The 20680-nt window shown below is 39.0% G+C and overlaps 1 protein-coding gene and 12 non-coding genes across 13 annotated transcripts; 12 read left to right on the top strand and 1 right to left on the bottom strand.

Moving 5' to 3' along the window:
- Positions 1-163: 163 nt before the first annotated feature.
- Positions 164-235, top strand: Trnae-uuc (transfer RNA glutamic acid (anticodon UUC)). Its single transcript has one exon. It is a non-coding gene; the product is annotated as a tRNA-Glu (tRNA).
- Positions 236-531: 296 nt separating this feature from the next.
- Positions 532-605, top strand: Trnan-guu (transfer RNA asparagine (anticodon GUU)). Its single transcript has one exon. It is a non-coding gene; the product is annotated as a tRNA-Asn (tRNA).
- Positions 606-859: 254 nt separating this feature from the next.
- On the top strand, positions 860-931 carry Trnae-uuc (transfer RNA glutamic acid (anticodon UUC)). The gene has a single exon. It is a non-coding gene; the product is annotated as a tRNA-Glu (tRNA).
- Positions 932-1227: 296 nt separating this feature from the next.
- Positions 1228-1301, top strand: Trnan-guu (transfer RNA asparagine (anticodon GUU)). Its single transcript has one exon. It is a non-coding gene; the product is annotated as a tRNA-Asn (tRNA).
- Positions 1302-1551: 250 nt separating this feature from the next.
- Trnae-uuc (transfer RNA glutamic acid (anticodon UUC)) lies at positions 1552-1623 on the top strand. The gene has a single exon. It is a non-coding gene; the product is annotated as a tRNA-Glu (tRNA).
- A 296-nt stretch (positions 1624-1919) lies between these two features.
- On the top strand, positions 1920-1993 carry Trnan-guu (transfer RNA asparagine (anticodon GUU)). Its single transcript has one exon. It is a non-coding gene; the product is annotated as a tRNA-Asn (tRNA).
- Positions 1994-2243: 250 nt separating this feature from the next.
- On the top strand, positions 2244-2315 carry Trnae-uuc (transfer RNA glutamic acid (anticodon UUC)). Its single transcript has one exon. It is a non-coding gene; the product is annotated as a tRNA-Glu (tRNA).
- A 296-nt stretch (positions 2316-2611) lies between these two features.
- On the top strand, positions 2612-2685 carry Trnan-guu (transfer RNA asparagine (anticodon GUU)). The gene has a single exon. It is a non-coding gene; the product is annotated as a tRNA-Asn (tRNA).
- Positions 2686-2935: 250 nt separating this feature from the next.
- Trnae-uuc (transfer RNA glutamic acid (anticodon UUC)) lies at positions 2936-3007 on the top strand. Its single transcript has one exon. It is a non-coding gene; the product is annotated as a tRNA-Glu (tRNA).
- Positions 3008-3303: 296 nt separating this feature from the next.
- Positions 3304-3377, top strand: Trnan-guu (transfer RNA asparagine (anticodon GUU)). The gene has a single exon. It is a non-coding gene; the product is annotated as a tRNA-Asn (tRNA).
- A 250-nt stretch (positions 3378-3627) lies between these two features.
- On the top strand, positions 3628-3699 carry Trnae-uuc (transfer RNA glutamic acid (anticodon UUC)). Its single transcript has one exon. It is a non-coding gene; the product is annotated as a tRNA-Glu (tRNA).
- A 142-nt stretch (positions 3700-3841) lies between these two features.
- On the top strand, positions 3842-3915 carry Trnan-guu (transfer RNA asparagine (anticodon GUU)). The gene has a single exon. It is a non-coding gene; the product is annotated as a tRNA-Asn (tRNA).
- Positions 3916-18822: 14907 nt separating this feature from the next.
- LOC139469677 (forkhead box protein D5-C-like) lies at positions 18823-19647 on the bottom strand. Its single transcript, XM_071251919.1, has one exon. The coding sequence runs from the start codon at positions 19645-19647 to the stop codon at positions 18823-18825; it is 825 nt and encodes a 274-aa protein (XP_071108020.1).
- Between the last annotated feature and the right edge of the window lie 1033 nt (positions 19648-20680).

Raw genomic sequence — 20680 nt, 5'->3', positions numbered from 1 at the left:
TATGCTGATATCAACTTCAAGCTAGCTCATGATACAAAGAAGATATTTATTAATGTCAGCTCGTCATCTCTTAAACATCCTAATCTACAACACCAACTTTCACACGCACAATAGGAATAAAGTCTAGTGGTAACTCGTTTTACATTTCCCTCATCTGTCAGCTTCCAATGTGGTCTAGTGGTTAGGATTCCTGGCTTTCACCCAGGCGGCCCGGGTTCGATTCCCGGCATTGGAACAATTTCTTTTCCATCTGACAAGAAAATGAGCTCAACTTGAATAATTATACTTTTCTCATTTTCACAATCATAAGTAAAAAGCATGCATTTCTAGTCATCCATGTAAGTGCATGGATGACCTAACGTCCACATCTTCCAGTAAATGCATCAAGTCAGCCAGTGTGTTATTGTGCAACACAATCCACCGCCTGGCACTTCAGAGATGGAACGCACCATGAGACTTTCCCTTCTTCAACAGTACTTCACTTCCGTGACACCAGTCACATCTCAAAATCACTCCATAGACGTCAGTTCGGTCTCTGTGGCGCAATTGGTTAGCGCGTTCGGCTGTTAACCGAAAGGTTGGTGGTTCGAGCCCACCCAGGGACGCACTTGTGTTTTGTCAACTTGAAGGACTGATATTTCTCCCTTTCACGTTTTACAGATGAACACTGTGAGCGCAAATACCTGCTACAAAATGCTGATATCAACTTCAAGCTAGCTCATGATACAAAGAAGATATTTATTAATGTCAGCTCGTCATCTCTTAAACATCCTAATCTACAACACCAACTTTCACACGCACAATAGGAATAAAGTCTAGTACGTGGTAACTCGTTTTACATTTCCCTCATCTGTCAGCTTCCAATGTGGTCTAGTGGTTAGGATTCCTGGCTTTCACCCAGGCGGCCCGGGTTCGATTCCCGGCATTGGAACAATTTCTTTTCCATCTGACAAGAAAATGAGCTCAACTTGAATAATTATACTTTTCTCATTTTCACAATCATAAGTAAAAAGCATGCATTTCTAGTCATCCATGTAAGTGCATGGATGACCTAACGTCCACATCTTCCAGTAAATGCATCAAGTCAGCCAGTGTGTTATTGTGCAACACAATCCACCGCCTGGCACTTCAGAGATGGAACGCACCATGAGACTTTCCCTTCTTCAACAGTACTTCACTTCCGTGACACCAGTCACATCTCAAAATCACTCCATAGACGTCAGTTCGGTCTCTGTGGCGCAATTGGTTAGCGCGTTCGGCTGTTAACCGAAAGGTTGGTGGTTCGAGCCCACCCAGGGACGCCCTTGTGTTTTGTCAACTTGAAGGACTGATATTTCTCCCTTTCACGTTTTACAGATGAACACTGTGAGCGCAAATACCTGCTACAAAATGCTGATATCAACTTCAAGCTAGCTCATGATACAAAGAAGATATTTATTAATGTCAGCTCGTCATCTCTTAAACATCCTAATCTACAACACCAACTTTCACACGCACAATAGGAATAAAGTCTAGTGGTAACTCGTTTTACATTTCCCTCATCTGTCAGCTTCCAATGTGGTCTAGTGGTTAGGATTCCTGGCTTTCACCCAGGCGGCCCGGGTTCGATTCCCGGCATTGGAACAATTTCTTTTCCATCTGACAAGAAAATGAGCTCAACTTGAATAATTATACTTTTCTCATTTTCACAATCATAAGTAAAAAGCATGCATTTCTAGTCATCCATGTAAGTGCATGGATGACCTAACGTCCACATCTTCCAGTAAATGCATCAAGTCAGCCAGTGTGTTATTGTGCAACACAATCCACCGCCTGGCACTTCAGAGATGGAACGCACCATGAGACTTTCCCTTCTTCAACAGTACTTCACTTCCGTGACACCAGTCACATCTCAAAATCACTCCATAGACGTCAGTTCGGTTTCTGTGGCGCAATTGGTTAGCGCGTTCGGCTGTTAACCGAAAGGTTGGTGGTTCGAGCCCACCCAGGGACGCACTTGTGTTTTGTCAACTTGAAGGACTGATATTTCTCCCTTTCACGTTTTACAGATGAACACTGTGAGCGCAAATACCTGCTACAATATGCTGATATCAACTTCAAGCTAGCTCATGATACAAAGAAGATATTTATTCATGTCAGCTCGTTATCTATTAAACATCCTAATCTACAACACCAACTTTCACACGCACAATAGGAATAAGGTCTAGTGGTAACTCGTTTTACATTTCCCTCATCTGTCAGCTTCCAATGTGGTCTAGTGGTTAGGATTCCTGGCTTTCACCCAGGCGGCCCGGGTTCGATTCCCGGCATTGGAACAATTTCTTTTCCATCTGACAAGAAAATGAGCTCAACTTGAATAATTATACTTTTCTCATTTTCACAATCATAAGTAAAAAGCATGCATTTCTAGTCATCCATGTAAGTGCATGGATGACCTAACGTCCACATCTTCCAGTAAATGCATCAAGTCAGCCAGTGTGTTAATGTGCAACACAATCCACCGCCTGGCACTTCAGAGATGGAACGCACCATGACACTTTCCCTTCTTCAACAGTACTTCACTTCCGTGACACCAGTCACATCTCAAAATCACTCCATAGAGGTCAGTTTTGTCTCTGTGGCGCAATTGGTTAGCGCGTTCGGCTGTTAACCGAAAGGTTGGTGGTTCGAGCCCACCCAGGGACGCACTTGTGTTTTGTCAACTTGAAGGACTGATATTTCTCCCTTTCACGTTTTACAGATGAACACTGTGAGCGCAAATACCTGCTACAATATGCTGATATCAACTTCAAGCTAGCTCATGATACAAAGAAGATATTTATTAATGTCAGCTCGTCATCTCTTAAACATCCTAATCTACAACACCAACTTTCACACGCACAATAGGAATAAAGTCTAGTGGTAACTCGTTTTACATTTCCCTCATCTGTCAGCTTCCAATGTGGTCTAGTGGTTAGGATTCCTGGCTTTCACCCAGGCGGCCCGGGTTCGATTCCCGGCATTGGAACAATTTCTTTTCCATCTGACAAGAAAATGAGCTCAACTTGAATAATTATACTTTTCTCATTTTCACAATCATAAGTAAAAAGCATGCATTTCTAGTCATCCATGTAAGTGCATGGATGACCTAACGTCCACATCTTCCAGTAAATGCATCAAGTCAGCCAGTGTGTTATTGTGCAACACGATCCACCGCCTGGCACTTCAGAGATGGAACGCACCATGAGACTTTCCCTTCTTCAACAGTACTTCACTTCCGTGACACCAGTCACATCTCAAAATCACTCCATAGACGTCAGTTTTGTCTCTGTGGCGCAATTGGTTAGCGCGTTCGGCTGTTAACCGAAAGGTTGGTGGTTCGAGCCCACCCAGGGACGCACTTGTGTTTTGTCAACTTGAAGGACTGATATTTCTCCCTTTCACGTTTTACAGATGAACACTGTGAGCGCAAATACCTGCTACAATATGCTGATATCAACTTCAAGCTAGCTCATGATACAAAGAAGATATTTATTAATGTCAGCTCGTCATCTCTTAAACATCCTAATCTACAACACCAACTTTCACACGCACAATAGGAATAAAGTCTAGTGGTAACTCGTTTTACATTTCCCTCATCTGTCAGCTTCCAATGTGGTCTAGTGGTTAGGATTCCTGGCTTTCACCCAGGCGGCCCGGGTTCGATTCCCGGCATTGGAACAATTTCTTTTCCATCTGACAAGAAAATGAGCTCAACTTGAATAATTATACTTTTCTCATTTTCACAATCATAAGTAAAAAGCATGCATTTCTAGTCATCCATGTAAGTGCATCTCAAAATCACTCCATAGACGTCAGTTGGGTTTCTGTGGCGCAATTGGTTAGCGCGTTCGGCTGTTAACCGAAAGGTTGGTGGCTCGAGCCCACCCAGGGACGCACTTGTGTTTTGTCAACTTGAAGGACTGATATTTCTCCCTTTCACGATTTACAGATGAACACTGTGAGCGCAAATACCTGCTACAATATGCTGATATCAACTTCAAGCTAGCTCATGATACAAAGAAGATATTTATTAATGTCAGCTCGTCATCTCTAATTTGATGTAGTCTGATTATTGATCTACTTGTGGACAATCATACAGAATACTTCTTGACAACTCTGATATCATTCACTTATTTATGCATATAAGAGGTTAACAGTATATTTGCTCGAGTCGATTTCAGAACCGATGGTAACCATAAAGCAAAAATAACCCCAATCATAATGTAGATGGTATTTAGTTCAGCAAATATATAAATCAATTTCTTGGACGTAGGCTTGATATATGCCTCATTTTGCCATTTCAAGTTGAGTTTCAGATACTTTATTACAGCTACTAGATAAGGTGAATGTGCAGTTGGCACCACAGAAGGTAAGAAACGAATCAACTTACTAACATTTAATTCATACATAACTTAACTGCTTAAGTTTCCAATTTACAGAAAATGTCCAAATGCGAATCGTCCAAATCGTATATCAGTGGCTAAAATGTATTCACAGAAAAAAATGATATTCCAATTACAGTCAAGTCTCGTTAATCCGACACTCGTTAATCCGACAATCGGCTTTATCCGACACTAATGATGGGAACCGATTAAATCAGTGCTATTTAGACCCGTTAATCCGACGGTCTCGCACTCCGACACCCACACACCTAATTTGCAACGAATTACCGAAATCACTCATTAATCAGTCTCGTTAATCCGACACAGTGATAAGCGTACTCCGTGGTCATCTGCCAGCGAGTACACAGACTGTGTTTTTATGCGAGACGAATCGGCTGGTAGCTGCATATTACAACGGCTGCAGAGATAAACTTGCTTAACAATAACAATTAATGCTTTAAATAAAGAAAACAGTATAATTCACATGCTTAGACTACCTCAATCTTATTAAAATCAGATACAAGTTCTCGCTATCGACGAGGACATCCCATTACAGGTCACGTCAGAACAACCTTTCGCGAACTATGACCTACCAATGAAATGATCAACAGGAAGTCGACGTTAGCCACTTAGAAAGCATCTTTCCTAAGCTTTGGGTACCAGTTTCAAAGTTGCGACTTACATTCCAGACTATGCTTTTTAAAGTATTTTGAATCGGTCATACAGTCCGTAACAGTTGTACATACTTAAGGTTCTCTTACAGAATACCCAAGTTAATATATATGGAAATGTCCCACCTTGTAACAATGTCACCACCCTTATTATATGTCTTTTCAGGTTGAACTGTTGTGACTGAGACCAACATCTTATACAACCAGGGACAACTCTAAGATGGCTTCGACATCTCAACCTAAACGGAAACGTATCCCCAGTGATCCAGAGCAAGTATGAAACATACACGTACCTATTGGCTAGTTTAAAGTGTTTTGTTCTGAAAATATCGTAGCAAAATTTAGCTGCAAAAACTTCAACTGACACGCCCTGGCCATAAATAGCACAGAAGGGAATGTCTTTTGCCAACATCAGATAAAATTATATTTTCCAATTCTGATGGAAGCGCGTATTAAATGATTGTATAGTATTGTTGTATAGTGCTAATGACAATTTCGGGTAAAGTATCATGTCAAATGTTTACAATAACGTCAAAACAAATATGTTTCTAATACAAAAACGTCCACTTGAAATAAACGATTGAAACATAGTGGCGTTCTTCCATTGAAGGTAATTAATGGATTTTTGAAAAGTAGTTGATTCATAATATCATCTACATTTTAAAGCAAAGGTATTTTCCTGCCAGTAATTTCAATCCACGCAGATTATAGGTAAGGTAAAGGTAAAGGTAAATTTATTTCATGTCTCACCTCATACAAATAAATATATATACAGGTCACTTAACAAAATACATGTGATGAGCCATCCCGTATGGGATTATGAGAGACTATAGAACGTAAAATGATACACAGACATAAAATATGGAATAAATATATATACGTTAGTAAAAAGGGTAAATAGCATAAAATATTTATAAAAATTTAAGATGTATATAAACGTAATTTTCTAACATCTAAGACATCCATGCAGGTTTTGGCAGTAACTTAAAAAATATATGGGCATGACATAATAAAAAGCTAACTGATCAACATCAGACATATCATAAAAATTGGCATATAACGTTGAACATAAAACTAACATATTTTTAGTAACATTTTTATATAGGGGGCACTATAAAAGTACATGTGCTTCCTTTTACACAACATCTTTACAATTAAAACATACTCTCTCTTCAAGGGGTATATTATTATATTATAGCTCAGCATAAAATCTAAGCTGGGAATTAACAAAAGCCCTCAGCAATTTAAGTCTCAGTGTATATTGTTACAACACAAATGTGGTATATTCAAACCACCATCTAAACAAACACCAATACAGGTATCTAATGCTATTTTAGCAGTTTTATTGTGCCACAAACATTTACTAAACATTTGAGTAAATCTATTCTAAGCCCAGGTACAGGAATTATAGTGAACGCATACTACAAGAGAGAACTCGTAAGGGTGTTTATTACAATTGCTCTACCCTGTAGGGTAAGCTGTCTAAATTACCATGACTGTAACAACGGTTGTATTTTGTCTATTTTCTTTCCCCAAATTAATGTTTCACACATTGCTGTATCCTTGCTAAAATACATGCCTAATATTTCTACACAATCTTTCTTAATTTTAACCGGGATGTTGATTGAACAGTATTTTCACCCAACAACAAAACTAAATGTTTCTTCGACAGATCCGACATCTGAGACAGTGAATGTAGTGTCATCAGCATGTTGACACATCAAAGAATAAATATCATTGTTGATACTGATTCCATGAATATCGGGATTATTCTTACCTTCATGTACAGTAGATTCAGTGTCCCCTATACCAAAACGTACAGCATAGAGCTCATTGGATCTCACTGATGAACACCAAGAGTTAAGGTTAAATGAGCGTCAAATGACCATTACGTTTAACAGAACTTTTTATATCAGTATAGTGAATTTTAGTCCATGAAATTATGAAATCTCCAATTAATGTCTCTTTTGCCACATTCCTTTGATAAAACAAACTAATTAAAATCTTTTTCATGGTACGTGAAAGCTTTCTTTGTGTATACAATCGACAACTTGTATGAAGAAGGGACATAAAATGTCCCAAACCTTCAAATAAAATTCAACTGTTAGCCCATCAGGGCCAGGTGATTTATTCTTCCGTATACCCTTGATTGCCACGGAAAACTCACTCTGAGAAATAGTTACACTCTTCCAAAAAGAAACGCACAGGTAGATTTTTAGTAAATATATTGTACCTAATAAAGTCGATATTTTTAATTTAATATCATAGATACAAATATGAAATTTTGGAGCTCGATAGTCACATGTGGTCGTTGTACAAAGACATTGAAAAAATTCATTGTCATGTCACATAAGGCCACAAGGTTGCGCTGAACTCAGTATCTCGTGTGACCGCCCCGGGCAGCAATCACGACTCTGCATCTCCGCGGCACTAACTAGATAAGTGTACGAATTCTGTCCTGCAGAATTCTGCGCCATTTTGCTTGTAACGCCAGAAATGGAGGATATCTTATCATATTCTGTTCTAAGTTTGTATTGAATTCTAAAATAAACAGCGTTTTCTTGATTGCTCGTTGTGTGATCTCCCTCCACTCGCCTTGTCATATCTAACACTGTTACCTGCAAAAGGAATTTCATGAAGTTCTTCTTTGTCGCCTTCATCTTCTTCCTTTTCTTCTATTGGTCCGTCATTGTTGTCCCCCTTTTCTTCAGACATATGTTCCGGGCGGTCGGGTAGCCTAGTGGTTAAAGCGTTCGCTCGTCACGCCGGGTTCGATTCCCGACATGGATACAAAGTGTGAAGCCCATAGCTGGTGCCCCCGCCGTGAGATTGCTAAAATATTGCTAAAAGCGGCGTAAAACCAAACTCACTCACTCAGACATATGTTCAGGCATCTCACCAGATTCTTCATCGTTGCCCTTTTTCATTACGCTTTTTAAAAGCATGAGAAAGTTATTACGCTTTTTAAAAGCATGAGAAAATTATTACGCTTTTTAAAAGCAAGAAATATAAATTTAGCTCAAGCATTAATTGTGCATGGGGTTTTAGATGTACAGAGTTACAAATTTATCAAAAGTTACATTTGTGTAAAAATAATAAGGTAAAACGTTATGACTCGAACTGTCATAATATGGACATTGTAAACACACATCTAGATAATTTTCAAATACATAATATTGCTTAATACAAGAATAAAAAGAAAGTTTTGAGTAAGTTCTTAAACTACTAGACTACTGTTGGTTATCTATATCAATACATCTTATTTTAGAGTTATCAATATAACCAATTACTCCTTGAGTATCCCAAACATGGCAAAAACCATGTGAATAAAGAAGTTGTTTTACTTTTAGTGCCCAGCAACTTACTCCCTTTTCTGCCAGGTTGTATTGACATGAATAAGCATGACTGAGGATTTTATTAGTTTTTTTAGATACAAGTCGGAGCCAATATTTGACAATACGAACGTGTTGATTGACTTTAAGTGAGTAATGCCGTAGCTCACCACGATCAACTATATTGGGGACAAATCTCCCATCTTGTAAAATATTCTTACAGAATCTATCATGTACATTAATAAAATCTTGAGACGGATGAAAGCCCCACATCTCTGAGCAGTAGAGAAGAATAGGTAGTATTTTGACATCAAATATCTGTAAAAGTACATAATAAGGAAGTTTCATAAAATCTTTTGAACCTGATTTTAAAGCGGCAAGAAATTTCGTCGCTTGTAGTGCTAGTGTCTTTTGTGTAAAGTACAAACTACCGAATGTTGAAGGGTGAACACCTAAATATTTACAAGTAGGAACAATTTCTATAATGTCAGTGCCAAACCAAAACTGTTTCTATCTTCGAAGACGACCACTACGTCGAAAGACAATAACTTTACTTTTGCTCATATTAACAGACAATTTCCATTTATGTCAACAAATCTTCATTTTGTAAAGGCGTCTTTTGCAACCCCACGATTGTACTGTTGGATAAGACCACATCATCTGCAATCATTAGAATATAAAGTTCAATCATTCCTAATTGGATATTACGTTGCCCGTCTGAATTAAGAAAATCAACAATGTCATTTACAAAGAATGAAAACAGAAAGGTAGATAACTCACATCCCCGTCGTACACCTAACTGGTAATCGAAAAATCTGTATAGCCACCATTAAAAAATAAACAAGGTTTAACATTTTCATGCATATTTTTAAGTATTCTAAATATTGAACCATTAACATTACCGATCCAGAGTTTGTAAAATAAACTTGTCCTACACACTGAATCGTACTCTGACTTAAGATCTATGAATGCACAATAGAATCTACTTTTATGTAACATTAAGTATTTTTTTCACTAAAAGCATTGATAACATACACATCAGATGTTCAAAATCCTTTTCTAAAGCCAGCCTTCTCGGGTACTAAAAACCTATCTTGATCTGCCCAATCGTTAAAACGTTTACACATTATCTTAGCAAATATTTTCCCTGAACACTCAAGTAAAGCTCTGCACGCTAACGTCGAACCCATTCGACAGAGGTGTCACTTCCCGTGCATCTGATGTCGAACCTATCCGACAGGCGTATAGCATAACGACACCCCAAAATAAAACTCGCCATATCTTTTTACCAAGAAGGCTTTGCGTAACATTTAAATTACGTATGGCGCGCATAAATGCTGAGCTTGTTCAATATCAAAACTTTCAGTAATTTATCTACCTCAAAAAGAAAATATCCTGAGTTAAAATGTTTCGTCCAAACTTCTCGGCACACAACTACAAGATATTGTTGACTTTTGGCAAACAACTCCACATGCATCGTGATCTCGTAATACTATTATAACCACTTACATCTAACTTAAGTTTCTATAATTAGTATCATGGTTGTATATATCTTTGTAAAAGAATCTCATTTTTATCGAGTTTGCAATTTATTTCGTTTGATAAACTTTCTGACATTGACCTGTTGTTGACAATCCGACCAACGTAAGAAATACGTTTGGGCGTGGCCTAACTCGCGATTTGTTTGGTTGAACAAAGTCAACAAACGCTGCGAAAATTTAAAAAAAAAATTTGATACGCAAAACCTGAACTTATATACATTATAGGTAAACCATTCAGTAGAAAAATAATGCATATTACGAAAAGCAATCAAGATTCTTGCAATTTTATCTAACCGCTTCTAACACATCGAGGCAAAATATGCAAAAGTTTATCAAACTACCGTCGCTTAATCCCGAAAAACATATAACATATTCATATGGCATAATAATACCAATATTATATTGTTATTGGTCTAACATTACAAAAAGAACAATTTAGAATATTAAAAATGTTGAAAACTTTTTCTGAGAACCTCACGTCCTCTGAACCGATTAAAAAATTGGTACACGATAACTGGATGGAGGGTGTAAATATATTTAGGCTATGTGTGTGATTTTGTACCAAAAACAAATTAAATTGTACCCAAAATACTTTGTGAATTTGTACCTAAGAAAATAAACTAAGCGGCAAAAGAAAGTATAGGCCAGAAATTTGTAATTTTCCTAAAAACAGCGATAACTAGTGGAAAGTGGGTATTGGGAATATGACTGCCCAGGAACAGGTACCAAAAAAACACCTCACCCGTACGCGCCACCTTTGACGGCGCTCGTGCGGTGACAAAAAAAATGGTGAAACAGGTTTTCCGCCTATGGCATAAACTGCACGTGCATGTTAGCTGTATAAATGCGTTTGTCCGCAAGGTATAACCACACGTGATGAAAGCACACAAAAGAAATGCCACGACTGTCACGGGAGCAGAGAGAGAGAGAGAGCCATCGGTATGGCCGAAATGGGGGCAACACAGGTCCAAATTGCCAGAAGGTTTGGTTGTACACCATTGACAGTAGCCAGGCTGATTCAACGGTTAAGGCAGACAGGGAGGACACAGGACAGGCCTAGAACCGGACGACCCCGAGTGACAACACCACTGGAAGACGGTCAGATACGGCTCATTCTACTGCGAAACAGATTCGTAACGGCGATGGCGACGGCAGCAACAGCGTTGGGACATCCCATTAGCCAACGTACAGTACTACGTCGACTTCGTGCTGCTGGAATCCGAGCGTATCGTACTTTCCGAGGAATGGTACTGACTGCTCAACATCGACGCCTAAGACTGCGATGGGCGAGGCAGGTTCGACGCTGGCAAGTGAGAAATTGGCGTCGAGTGCTGTTTACTGATGAAAGTCGGTTTAACTTGTTTCGAAATGACGGCAGAGAACGAGTTTATCGACACAGAGGGGAACGTTTGGCTTCGGCGTGTATTCGAGAGGTCCATCCATTCGGCGGAGGAGGTGTCATGGTGTGGGATGGTATTTGTGGAGATCAGAAGACTGATTTGGTGATTATACAGGGACACCTGAACGCTGTGCAGTACAGAGACCAAGTATTGCAGCCAGTTGTGCTTCCGTTCTTACAAAACCAACAGCAGGGGACATTGTTTCAACTCGACAATGTCAGGCCCCATACTGCAAGACTGACTCGGAACTTTCTAAACCAGCAGAACGTTGACGTTTTGCCCTGGTCTGCCCACACACCCGATATATCCTATTGAACATCTGTGGGACCAACTTGACAGACATATAATTAGAGCACGCCATCAGCCTCCCGTCAACAGACAAGAATTGCAGCAGGCCCTGAGAGACGAGTGGCAACGGATTCCAGTCCACGTCATCAGAAGACTGACGTCATCGATGAGGCGGCGTATCACAGCATGCATTGAGGCAGCTGGAGGTCATACACGCTATTGAAGGCAACTGTATCGACAATGAACTTGTAGTGTGTCTGACATTTTTTTGGTGACATTTCAGACAACTTTTGAAAATGAAATTTCTTACCCCACAATTGTTTACCTTGAGCTTACATTACCTGTGATTGCACAATTTCATTCAAACTGTGGTTGATCAATCATTTGTTACCCCTCCCTAGATTATATTATAATTCACAACAAAACCTCTTCTTGTTATTTTTTTTATCGATCATGGAACTCGACCTATACTTTCTTTTGCCGCCCAGTTTAAGACAATAGATCTATAATTATATCTATGTTTTCATGTAGATGAGCAGAACACATATTGACATATTTCATTTAGTTATGATCATAAAATGATTATGAATGTGATCCTTGAAATTGATCCTTAAAAATGTGAAAAATATTGATACCTCAGAAATGAGGGCTTTTAAAGTTATAATTCTACCTAACTTGTCACATGGTTTGACTAAGGTCTATCAAAGAATGGTCCTTATGAAAATCTTTTTTTTTAATGTGACACTGACAATTTCTGGCACTTAACCAAAGCGTATTCAAGGAAAGACAAATATGTTTTTGATTGAAAATATGACTTTCCTTTAAAGTTCTTGTTTCATGATGACAGGGCAACTTTTATACACACTAGCTGAGGAAGTTGTGATACTGTGGTTGCATACAAAGGAAAAACAGGTTGGAAGCAGTAGCTGTATGTGTAAAATAGACCACATAAGGTGAACTAAAGTCATGGGGCGTGGTTGACAGAAAAAAAATACATCTGGCAAGGGTAAACGTGTACACGGGCACATTTCTTTTCATTCCAACCAGAAGACTGAGACAAACAGAACATGATAAGGACCCTTTCTGACTGGATATTCTGAAACCCATCAAAAGATCAAGGATGTCAGATCCAAAGCTGGTGATGGTCTGCATTTATGTTAAATCTTTTTATACATCTCACTGACTGATACACGAAAACCTGTTGACCACAGTCCATAATGGTTTATGTTCCTTTAGGGACACGAGGCTCACTGTCAGACATCCGAGCATATTGCAACAAACCTGGAAAGTGCTGCCAGACTAATTACGCATTGTTTCATCGGTGAGAACACAGAACAAATACATGCATAAGGTAGGATATTTCCGTGTACGTTTCTCCAACAGAACAGAACTTTTTTCAAAAGATAGCATTTTCTTATAAACATATGGCTAACTCACCAGCTTATGTGCCACCTGGTGCTTGTGATTAAACAAGCAAAAATTTCATGTACTGTTACAAGTAATTAATGTATCACATTCCTATTACAAATATATTTTGGAATTGTTTTATTTGAAAACAAACCACTTAATGCACAAGATGAATGTCCATATGAGTTTAGTATGTATATGTTAAGGATCTGATCGATTTATTTATTATTCATAGAATACTAAAATTAAATGACATCAAATAGTTACTTATTCACATAATTGATGTTCAGAGTGAAAGATAATTATTGTAGAATAAAATATCTTGAAACTAAAGATAATAATTGAAGTTTGTACACTAAATTATTATGATGCATTGACCAATATTTAGTGTCCATACATACAATCATTGTGGAAAGAATAACTAGATCTACTAAATATAAAAATATAACACAAAATTTTAAAACCTGTAAACAGCTGTAAATAATTAAACAATTACAAATCTATAATCAATACGCAACCATGGCGGTCTTCATATTTTTTTAATTTATTTAGAAATGCTTCGTGAAATTGTTCTAAAATTATGATAGAATCTATGAATGTATTATGAAAGGACATGGAGTCTGTTTTTCAATATTATATATTTCACTTACTGTTATCGTTACCTTTTGCAAATTAACACGCTTTGTCATACAAATATGTGATAAATCATGTATAAAGAAGATGTTGAATTGCCGAAGAATGAAGCGAAAATGTCAAAAACTAAAATGAAAATGTCAAAAACAAAAACGAAAAGGTCAAAAACTAATTGAAAATACAGAAAACTATTTCCACCGCGGTGGAAATAGTTTTCTGTATTTTTATTTTAGTTACCACCCCTGGACGAGATCGCTACATACGACTGTTCCTCCAACGTCACAGCTGCGGAGACTGCAGGACGCATCCCTGGTTTGAGGAGGATATCGGACCAGACTGTCAGGGACTATCTTCGCGAGGCTGGAATCCAACTCGGAAGACAGTACAGTTATCGTCCCTGTTTTGCAACAGATCCATCGACAGCGACGCTGGCGTTGGTGCCATACCTTACAGCCTTGGAATTTGAGAAACTGGAGTGTGGTTTAGCTATGAATCACGATTTCTTCTTTACCGGCGACATGGAAGACAACGTGTTTTTCGTCGTCGAAATGAGCGTTTTGTCCCACAATGTGTACGTGAATTCGACAATTTCGGTGGCGGTAGTGTCATGGTTTTTGGGGCCATATCCTACACCGCGAGATCTGGCTTGGTTGTGGTTCGGGGAAATTTTGACAGCAAATCGCTAGCAACATGAATCACGTTCTTCAACCTCACATTCTTCCAATCATTGACCGCCAGAGGGAGCTATTTCAACAGGACAATGCTCCACTGCGCACAGCTCGTGTCACTACCGTGTTATGACTACCTTCATAACACCAACATCAACGTCATGCCCTGGCCGTCGAGATCTCCAGATCTCAACCCAATCGAACACCTCTGGGATGAACTCGATTGACGTGTACGTCAACGTCAAAACACGCCGCAGACGCTCACGCAACATGCCAACGCGTTCCAAGCAGAATGACGCAGAAGTCCGGAGGACAGAATTCGTACACTTATCCAGTCAGTGCCGAGGAGATGCAGAGCCACACGTGATACTGAGTTCAGCGCAACCTTGTGGCCTTATGTGACATGACAATGAACAGTTTTCAATGCCATTGTTCAACGACAACATGTGACTATCGATCTATATCGACTTTATTAAATCAAATATATCGACTTTATTAGGTACAGTACATTTACTAAAAATCTACCTGTGCGTTTCTTATTTTGAAGAGTGTACGTTAGGTAACTGTAATAGGGTTCAGTTAACCCCAGGACTCAGTTACGACAGTATATCGAAGTATAGGAATCCCAACAAACGGGAATATACAAGGCAACAAATTGTTGATGGTGTCATCAAGCAGAGAGGTATAAATTTGATTCTCATATACAGATCACTTATATGTTTCATTATGAATTGCTGTTTAAAATCTTCAACTATTAGTGGCCATAACATCAACTGTCTCCTTATCAATTTCAGTAAAGTAGAGAGGGGACCAAGTCTGTGTATTCTTAACAATAAACTATCAGAAGATGCTGATTTCATTCAAAATAATGTTCATGATAACATCGTTTCCAAACCTATGTCTCCAAACCATTGACCTGGTGAGATTACTCAAAACATATTGAGTTCACAACCAGATATATAAAATGTAAGGATAATAAAACTGATTCATATCTGGAGACGTGAACACCTGGTGCCCTCTCCACAACTAACTTTCAACATGATCTAAATGTTGCATAAACAGCAAAATGTGTAGCCGCGATGTGATGCGGCCCATTGTGTTGTAAGATGGTTGGGGAATGACTAAGCGTGACAACAGAAATTCTGATCAAAACAAAATATCTCCCGCAGTTACAGCAAGTGAGAAATACTTCGCTTCTAGATGTTAATTATCCTGTTTATGTAAAGAATCTCTATAACTGGTACTTTTGGGAACATGTCGCACGGGGTTCCTAATAGTTATTGATAAATATTAAACCCTTATCAGATTAAAGTCAGAACAAGGCATATAGTATTTTCATGCCGCGTGGAAAATACACATTAAATATGTTGATGGGTTAAATAAACACAGCACATTATGAAGGTTTAAATAAACATAACACTAAGCTGTAGATTTAAATAAACATAGGCTATGCTGTAGGTTTATTAGACCATTTACTTTACTTGACATCATTCAGTACTATTTATTCACTATATACAGAGATATTTACATTGATGTACATTCAATTATTTAAAATGTTACTGTTCAATATATATGTACATTCAACTATTAAGAATGAGTTTTTATTATATACAAAAATATTTACATTATTGCTCGGGATAAATTACGTGCGGTTGTTTGTATATTTTGGAAAATGAACCATTTTTGGTTAATCAAAACTGTAGGCCATTTGGGTTGACAGGATTTATGGTAACAACACATCAGGGTATATTCTATAAGGAAATGATTTGGAAAGAGCTGTCAGCCTCTCCCTTCCTCGGACACACAAGAGCTACTCCCTTGACCCGAACGTTAAAGCCTGATATTGTTCCGTATGCAAATCATGGAACTTGAGTACTCTGTACTGACATATTTACAACTGACATACTTCATACATCAAGTCATCGAAACTGAACATCGGTTCTATTTCACTCTTTTCTTGTTATATTAAGTTATACATGTGATAACATGGTAACGTGCATTTCATCTGGAAAAACAGTGAGTGAGTGAGTTGGGTTTAACGCCGCTTTTTACAGTATTCCAGTTATATCACGGCATGTGAGCTTAATGTGGGAAGTAAGCCCGAAGTGATGCCTGGAAAAACAGTGAGTGAGTGAGTGAGTTCGGTTTTACGTCGCTTTTAGCAATATTCCAGCAATATCACGGCGGGGGACACCAGAAATGGGCTTCACACATTGTACCCATGTCGGGATTCGAACCCAGGTCTTCGGCGTGACGAGCGAACGCTTTAACCACTAGGCTACCCGACCACCCCGAGGAAAAACAGTCAAGTATATGCTATAAGTACAGTATGTGTATTAACATGCAATTTAGGAGAAACCAACCGCTAGTTTAACTCAAGTTATCTACGTATATGCTATTTGTATCTATGATATTAAATCAAATATATCGACTTTATTAGGTACAATACATTTACTAAAAATCTACCTGTGCGTTTCTTATTTTGAAGAGTGTACGTTAGGTAACTGTAATAGGGTTCAGTTAACCCCAGGACTCAGTTACGACAGTATATCGAAGTATAGGAATCCCAACAAACGGGAATATACAAGGCAACAAATTGTTGATGGTGTCATCAAGCAGAGAGGTACATATTTCATTCTTATATACAGATCACTTATATGTTTCATTATGAATTGCTGTTTAAAATCTTCAACTATTAGTGGCCATAACATCAACTGTCTCCTTATCAATTTCAGTAAAGTAGAGAGGGGACCAAGTCTGTGTATTCTTAACAATAAACTATCAGAAGATGCTGATTTCATTCAAAATAATGTTCATGATAACATCGTTTCCAAACCTATGTCTCCAAACCATTGACCTGGTGAGATTACTCAAAACATATTGAGTTCACAACCAGATATATAAAATGTAAGGATAATAAAACTGATTCATATCTGGAGACGTGAACACCTGGTGCCCTCTCCACAGCTAACTTTCAACATGATCTAAATGTTGCATAAACAGCAAAATGTGTAGCCGCGATGTGATGCGGCCCATTGTGTTGTAAGATGGGGTCTCCGAGACGTACCGTGTCATACTGCTTCATGAGCAGTGTTTGGGTAGATTCGATCGTGATTGTGTCCAGCACGGGGTGTAAGGCTATAACAAATTCAGTGAATGTTTGTCGGCATTATTTTTCAAAAGTTAACAACTTGTGGTGATGTGCTTGTTTTGCCGGAAATCATAACACCATTACAATAATATATTTTTCTTACTTATTTTTTAGTTATTGTTCCTGTCAAAGATGCCCTACGTTGTGTTAATAAAGCGACAAAACCCTTTCCATATCTACTAGAAATATCGGCATTAAGCAGAGTCGATTGTACGATTCCGACTATATCATGAGCATGTGTTTATGAATCTCTATCAAATAGCAATGATACCAGGTGTTCGCGAAAAGGTGGGCGTATCCTTCCCCACCGGTGGCACCCGTCACAAACACATGCAAAAGCAAGTCAGTTGTTCACCTGAGAAAACACGGGAACATATGGTACAAGTCAAAATAAGTAATATTTACCCCCTGTTTAGTCCATCAACGTAAAAAAACAACTGCCAATATTTTTAATCATATAATAAATTAGTTCAACAGACCTCCTCCGTGGTCTAGCGGCTAGAGCCTCTGACCTCAGAGCGAAAGGTAGGTGTTCGATTCCCGTTCGCTTCATACCAAAAGACGTTAAAAGGTGGTACTTGCTGTTACCCTGCCTGGCGTTCGGCATTAAGGGGAGAAAACAAGGACATGGCGGCTCCGAGGAAGTATGCAGAGTAAGTGTGTCGCTAAATAAGTGCAGTTATCTTGAACACGACGCTAAATCACAGTTCAACTAAACTCTAAACTCAATATGTATAAGAAAAATGAAAGTCACCATTCTCACCGAGGTTAGTTCCTACTTTAAGGAACGGGGTAGGTTACTGGTTAAAGCATTCGTTCGCCACACTGAAGTCCCAAGTTTGATTCCACATGGTTACAAAATGTGAAGCCCATATTGTCCCCACCATGATATGTGCTGGGATATTGATAGAAAAAACCTCACCGACTCGTCACTACGTCAATTACAATACGTCAATCGGAAGGTGCAAACAATTAGACGCACAAGGTTAGAAAACCTATGCCTTTGAAACATGAAAAATGACAGTGCCAGATGTGTTTTCCTTCAATATTTTATTTACATGCTTGGACGAAGACACTCCATTCTTAGTAATAAAAATCTTCAATAATGAGGTAACAATATAAATACAATATAACTACAAAACAAAGAGGTGTTACACACTCACCGTTCTCACAACACAGGCACTAGAATGTAAGAACAACACCCCGAACATCGATTATCTTTCTCGCGTCATGCAATGCACCTTTCACTTCATCGTCTTAGATCGCAACGCCCGCTCAGGGTAAATAATTGTTAATCATCGTCCGATTGAGTCTAAATGACATTTCATTTACTCCGTATAAGGCACGGGAGTGTGCGTGAAGTCTTTGCTTCTGTATAAGTCGCACCCCCAAGATGAGGACACTGCAAGTCCGGGGGTGGGGGCAGGGGAGCTGTAGACGGAGGGCTGTGACTGGTAGGGTGCGTACAATCCTTGGGTGACCCCGGTAGATACTGGTGGACAGTAGAAGCTTGTCTGGGTGGCATACACAGGGGACGGAGGGCTGTAGCACGGCCGGTAGGTAGGCGTCCCAACAGTAGAGGGAGTCATCGGGACGTAACCGAGGTTGTATCTGTAGCTGAGTGGTAGGTTACTCACGCACGTGTCACGGCTCAGACTATTCTTTCTGGCACGACGACGGGCTTGACGGCGTCTGAAGTCACCGCGGGAGAAGTCGTCGATACATGCTGGATGTATGGACCAATAGTTGCCCTTTCCGTTGTCGGCCCGGCCACTCTTGACGAAACACTCGTTGAGGGAGAGGTTGTGCCTGATGCTGTTCCTCCATGCCTTGTCCTTGTTGTTGTAGTAGGGGAAGTTGTCCATGATGTAGCTGTAGATGTCACTCAACAACATCTTCTTACCCTCAGTGCTGAGGATTGCCATGGAGATAAGAGCGATGTAGGAATGTGTCGGCTTGACTCCAGGTCGACGGTCTCTCACTGTTGGGCCAACCGTCGTATCCTTGTCGAGGGGGGAGCTGGAGCAGTGGGCGCCTCCGTCGTCGCTGGAGAGTGGGGATGGGACGCTACCCTCCTCCTCGCTGAAGGAGTTGTCTTCCTTGCGACCTGTTGTATTTTGGCCAGTGATGAAGTCTATGCTGAAGTTGATCATGGCGGAGATGATTCAGTTCAAAGATAAACACCCGAGTGTTTGTTCCGATTGTCAAGATAGGATTGATGAGTGATCAAATGTTCACTGTGTACAGATGGAGCTCGATATGACAAGTGAGATCGCTCACGTTTATTTATAGTCAATTGGACGTCTGTGATTGGTCAAAGGAGGGGATGTGTCGTTCGTGTTTGTCACGCGCGGTGCCTGGCAGGTGATAATGAGAAAGAATGACACACGTCAGAAGACAAGCTTGCATGTCGAGACGAATTTGTTTATGCTTTCATCTATTTGTTAATATTATCATTTCTTAACGTTTAAATGTATATGCACATTCATATTTCTTATATGAAATATCCGTAAGCCGTAACATCTTCTCTTTGAATAAAATTGCAATGAAAACTCGCGCTCGTTAGGGAATGACTAAGTATGTAACATAAATTCTGATCAAAACAAAATATCTCCCGCAGTTACAGCAAGTGAGAAATACTTCGCTCCTAAATGTTAATTATCCTGTTTATGTAAAGAATCTCTATAACTGGTACTTTTGAGAAATGTCGCACGGGGTTCCGAATAGTTATTGATAAATATTAAACCCTTATCAGATTAAAGTCAGAACAAGGCATATAGTATTTTCATGCCGCGTGGAAAATACACATTAAATATGTTGTTGGTTTAAATAAACACAGGACGTTATGAAGGTTTAAATAAACATGGGATATAATGTATGTTTAAATAACATAGGTTATTATATAGCATTAAATAAACATAGGATATAATGTAGGAAGGAGTAAGCATATGCACCGAAACGTTGTGTTCCTCATACTAAAGAAGTTGACATCCATAAATTCTCTTCCTTTTGTGTATCACTTCTAAATGCCTTACAGTGACTTGATATGATGTAGGTTTACATAAACATAACACTAAGCTGTAGATTTAAATAAACATAGGCTATGCTGTATGTTTATTAGACCAATTACTTTACTTGACATCATTCAGTACTATTTATTCACTATATACAGAGATATTTACATTG

This window comes from Haliotis cracherodii, unplaced genomic scaffold (assembly GCF_022045235.1).
Source record: "Haliotis cracherodii isolate W230 unplaced genomic scaffold, xgHalCrac1.p SCAF_1, whole genome shotgun sequence".
Lineage (NCBI taxonomy): Eukaryota > Metazoa > Mollusca > Gastropoda > Lepetellida > Haliotidae > Haliotis > Haliotis cracherodii.
The sequence above is the reverse complement of the archived record's forward strand: the minus strand, read 5'-3'. Positions and strand labels throughout refer to the sequence as shown.

Coding starts and splice junctions, on each gene's coding strand:
- LOC139469677 (XM_071251919.1), bottom strand. CDS start 19,647: ATGATCAACTTCAGCATAGACTTCATCACTGGCCAAAATACAACAGGT.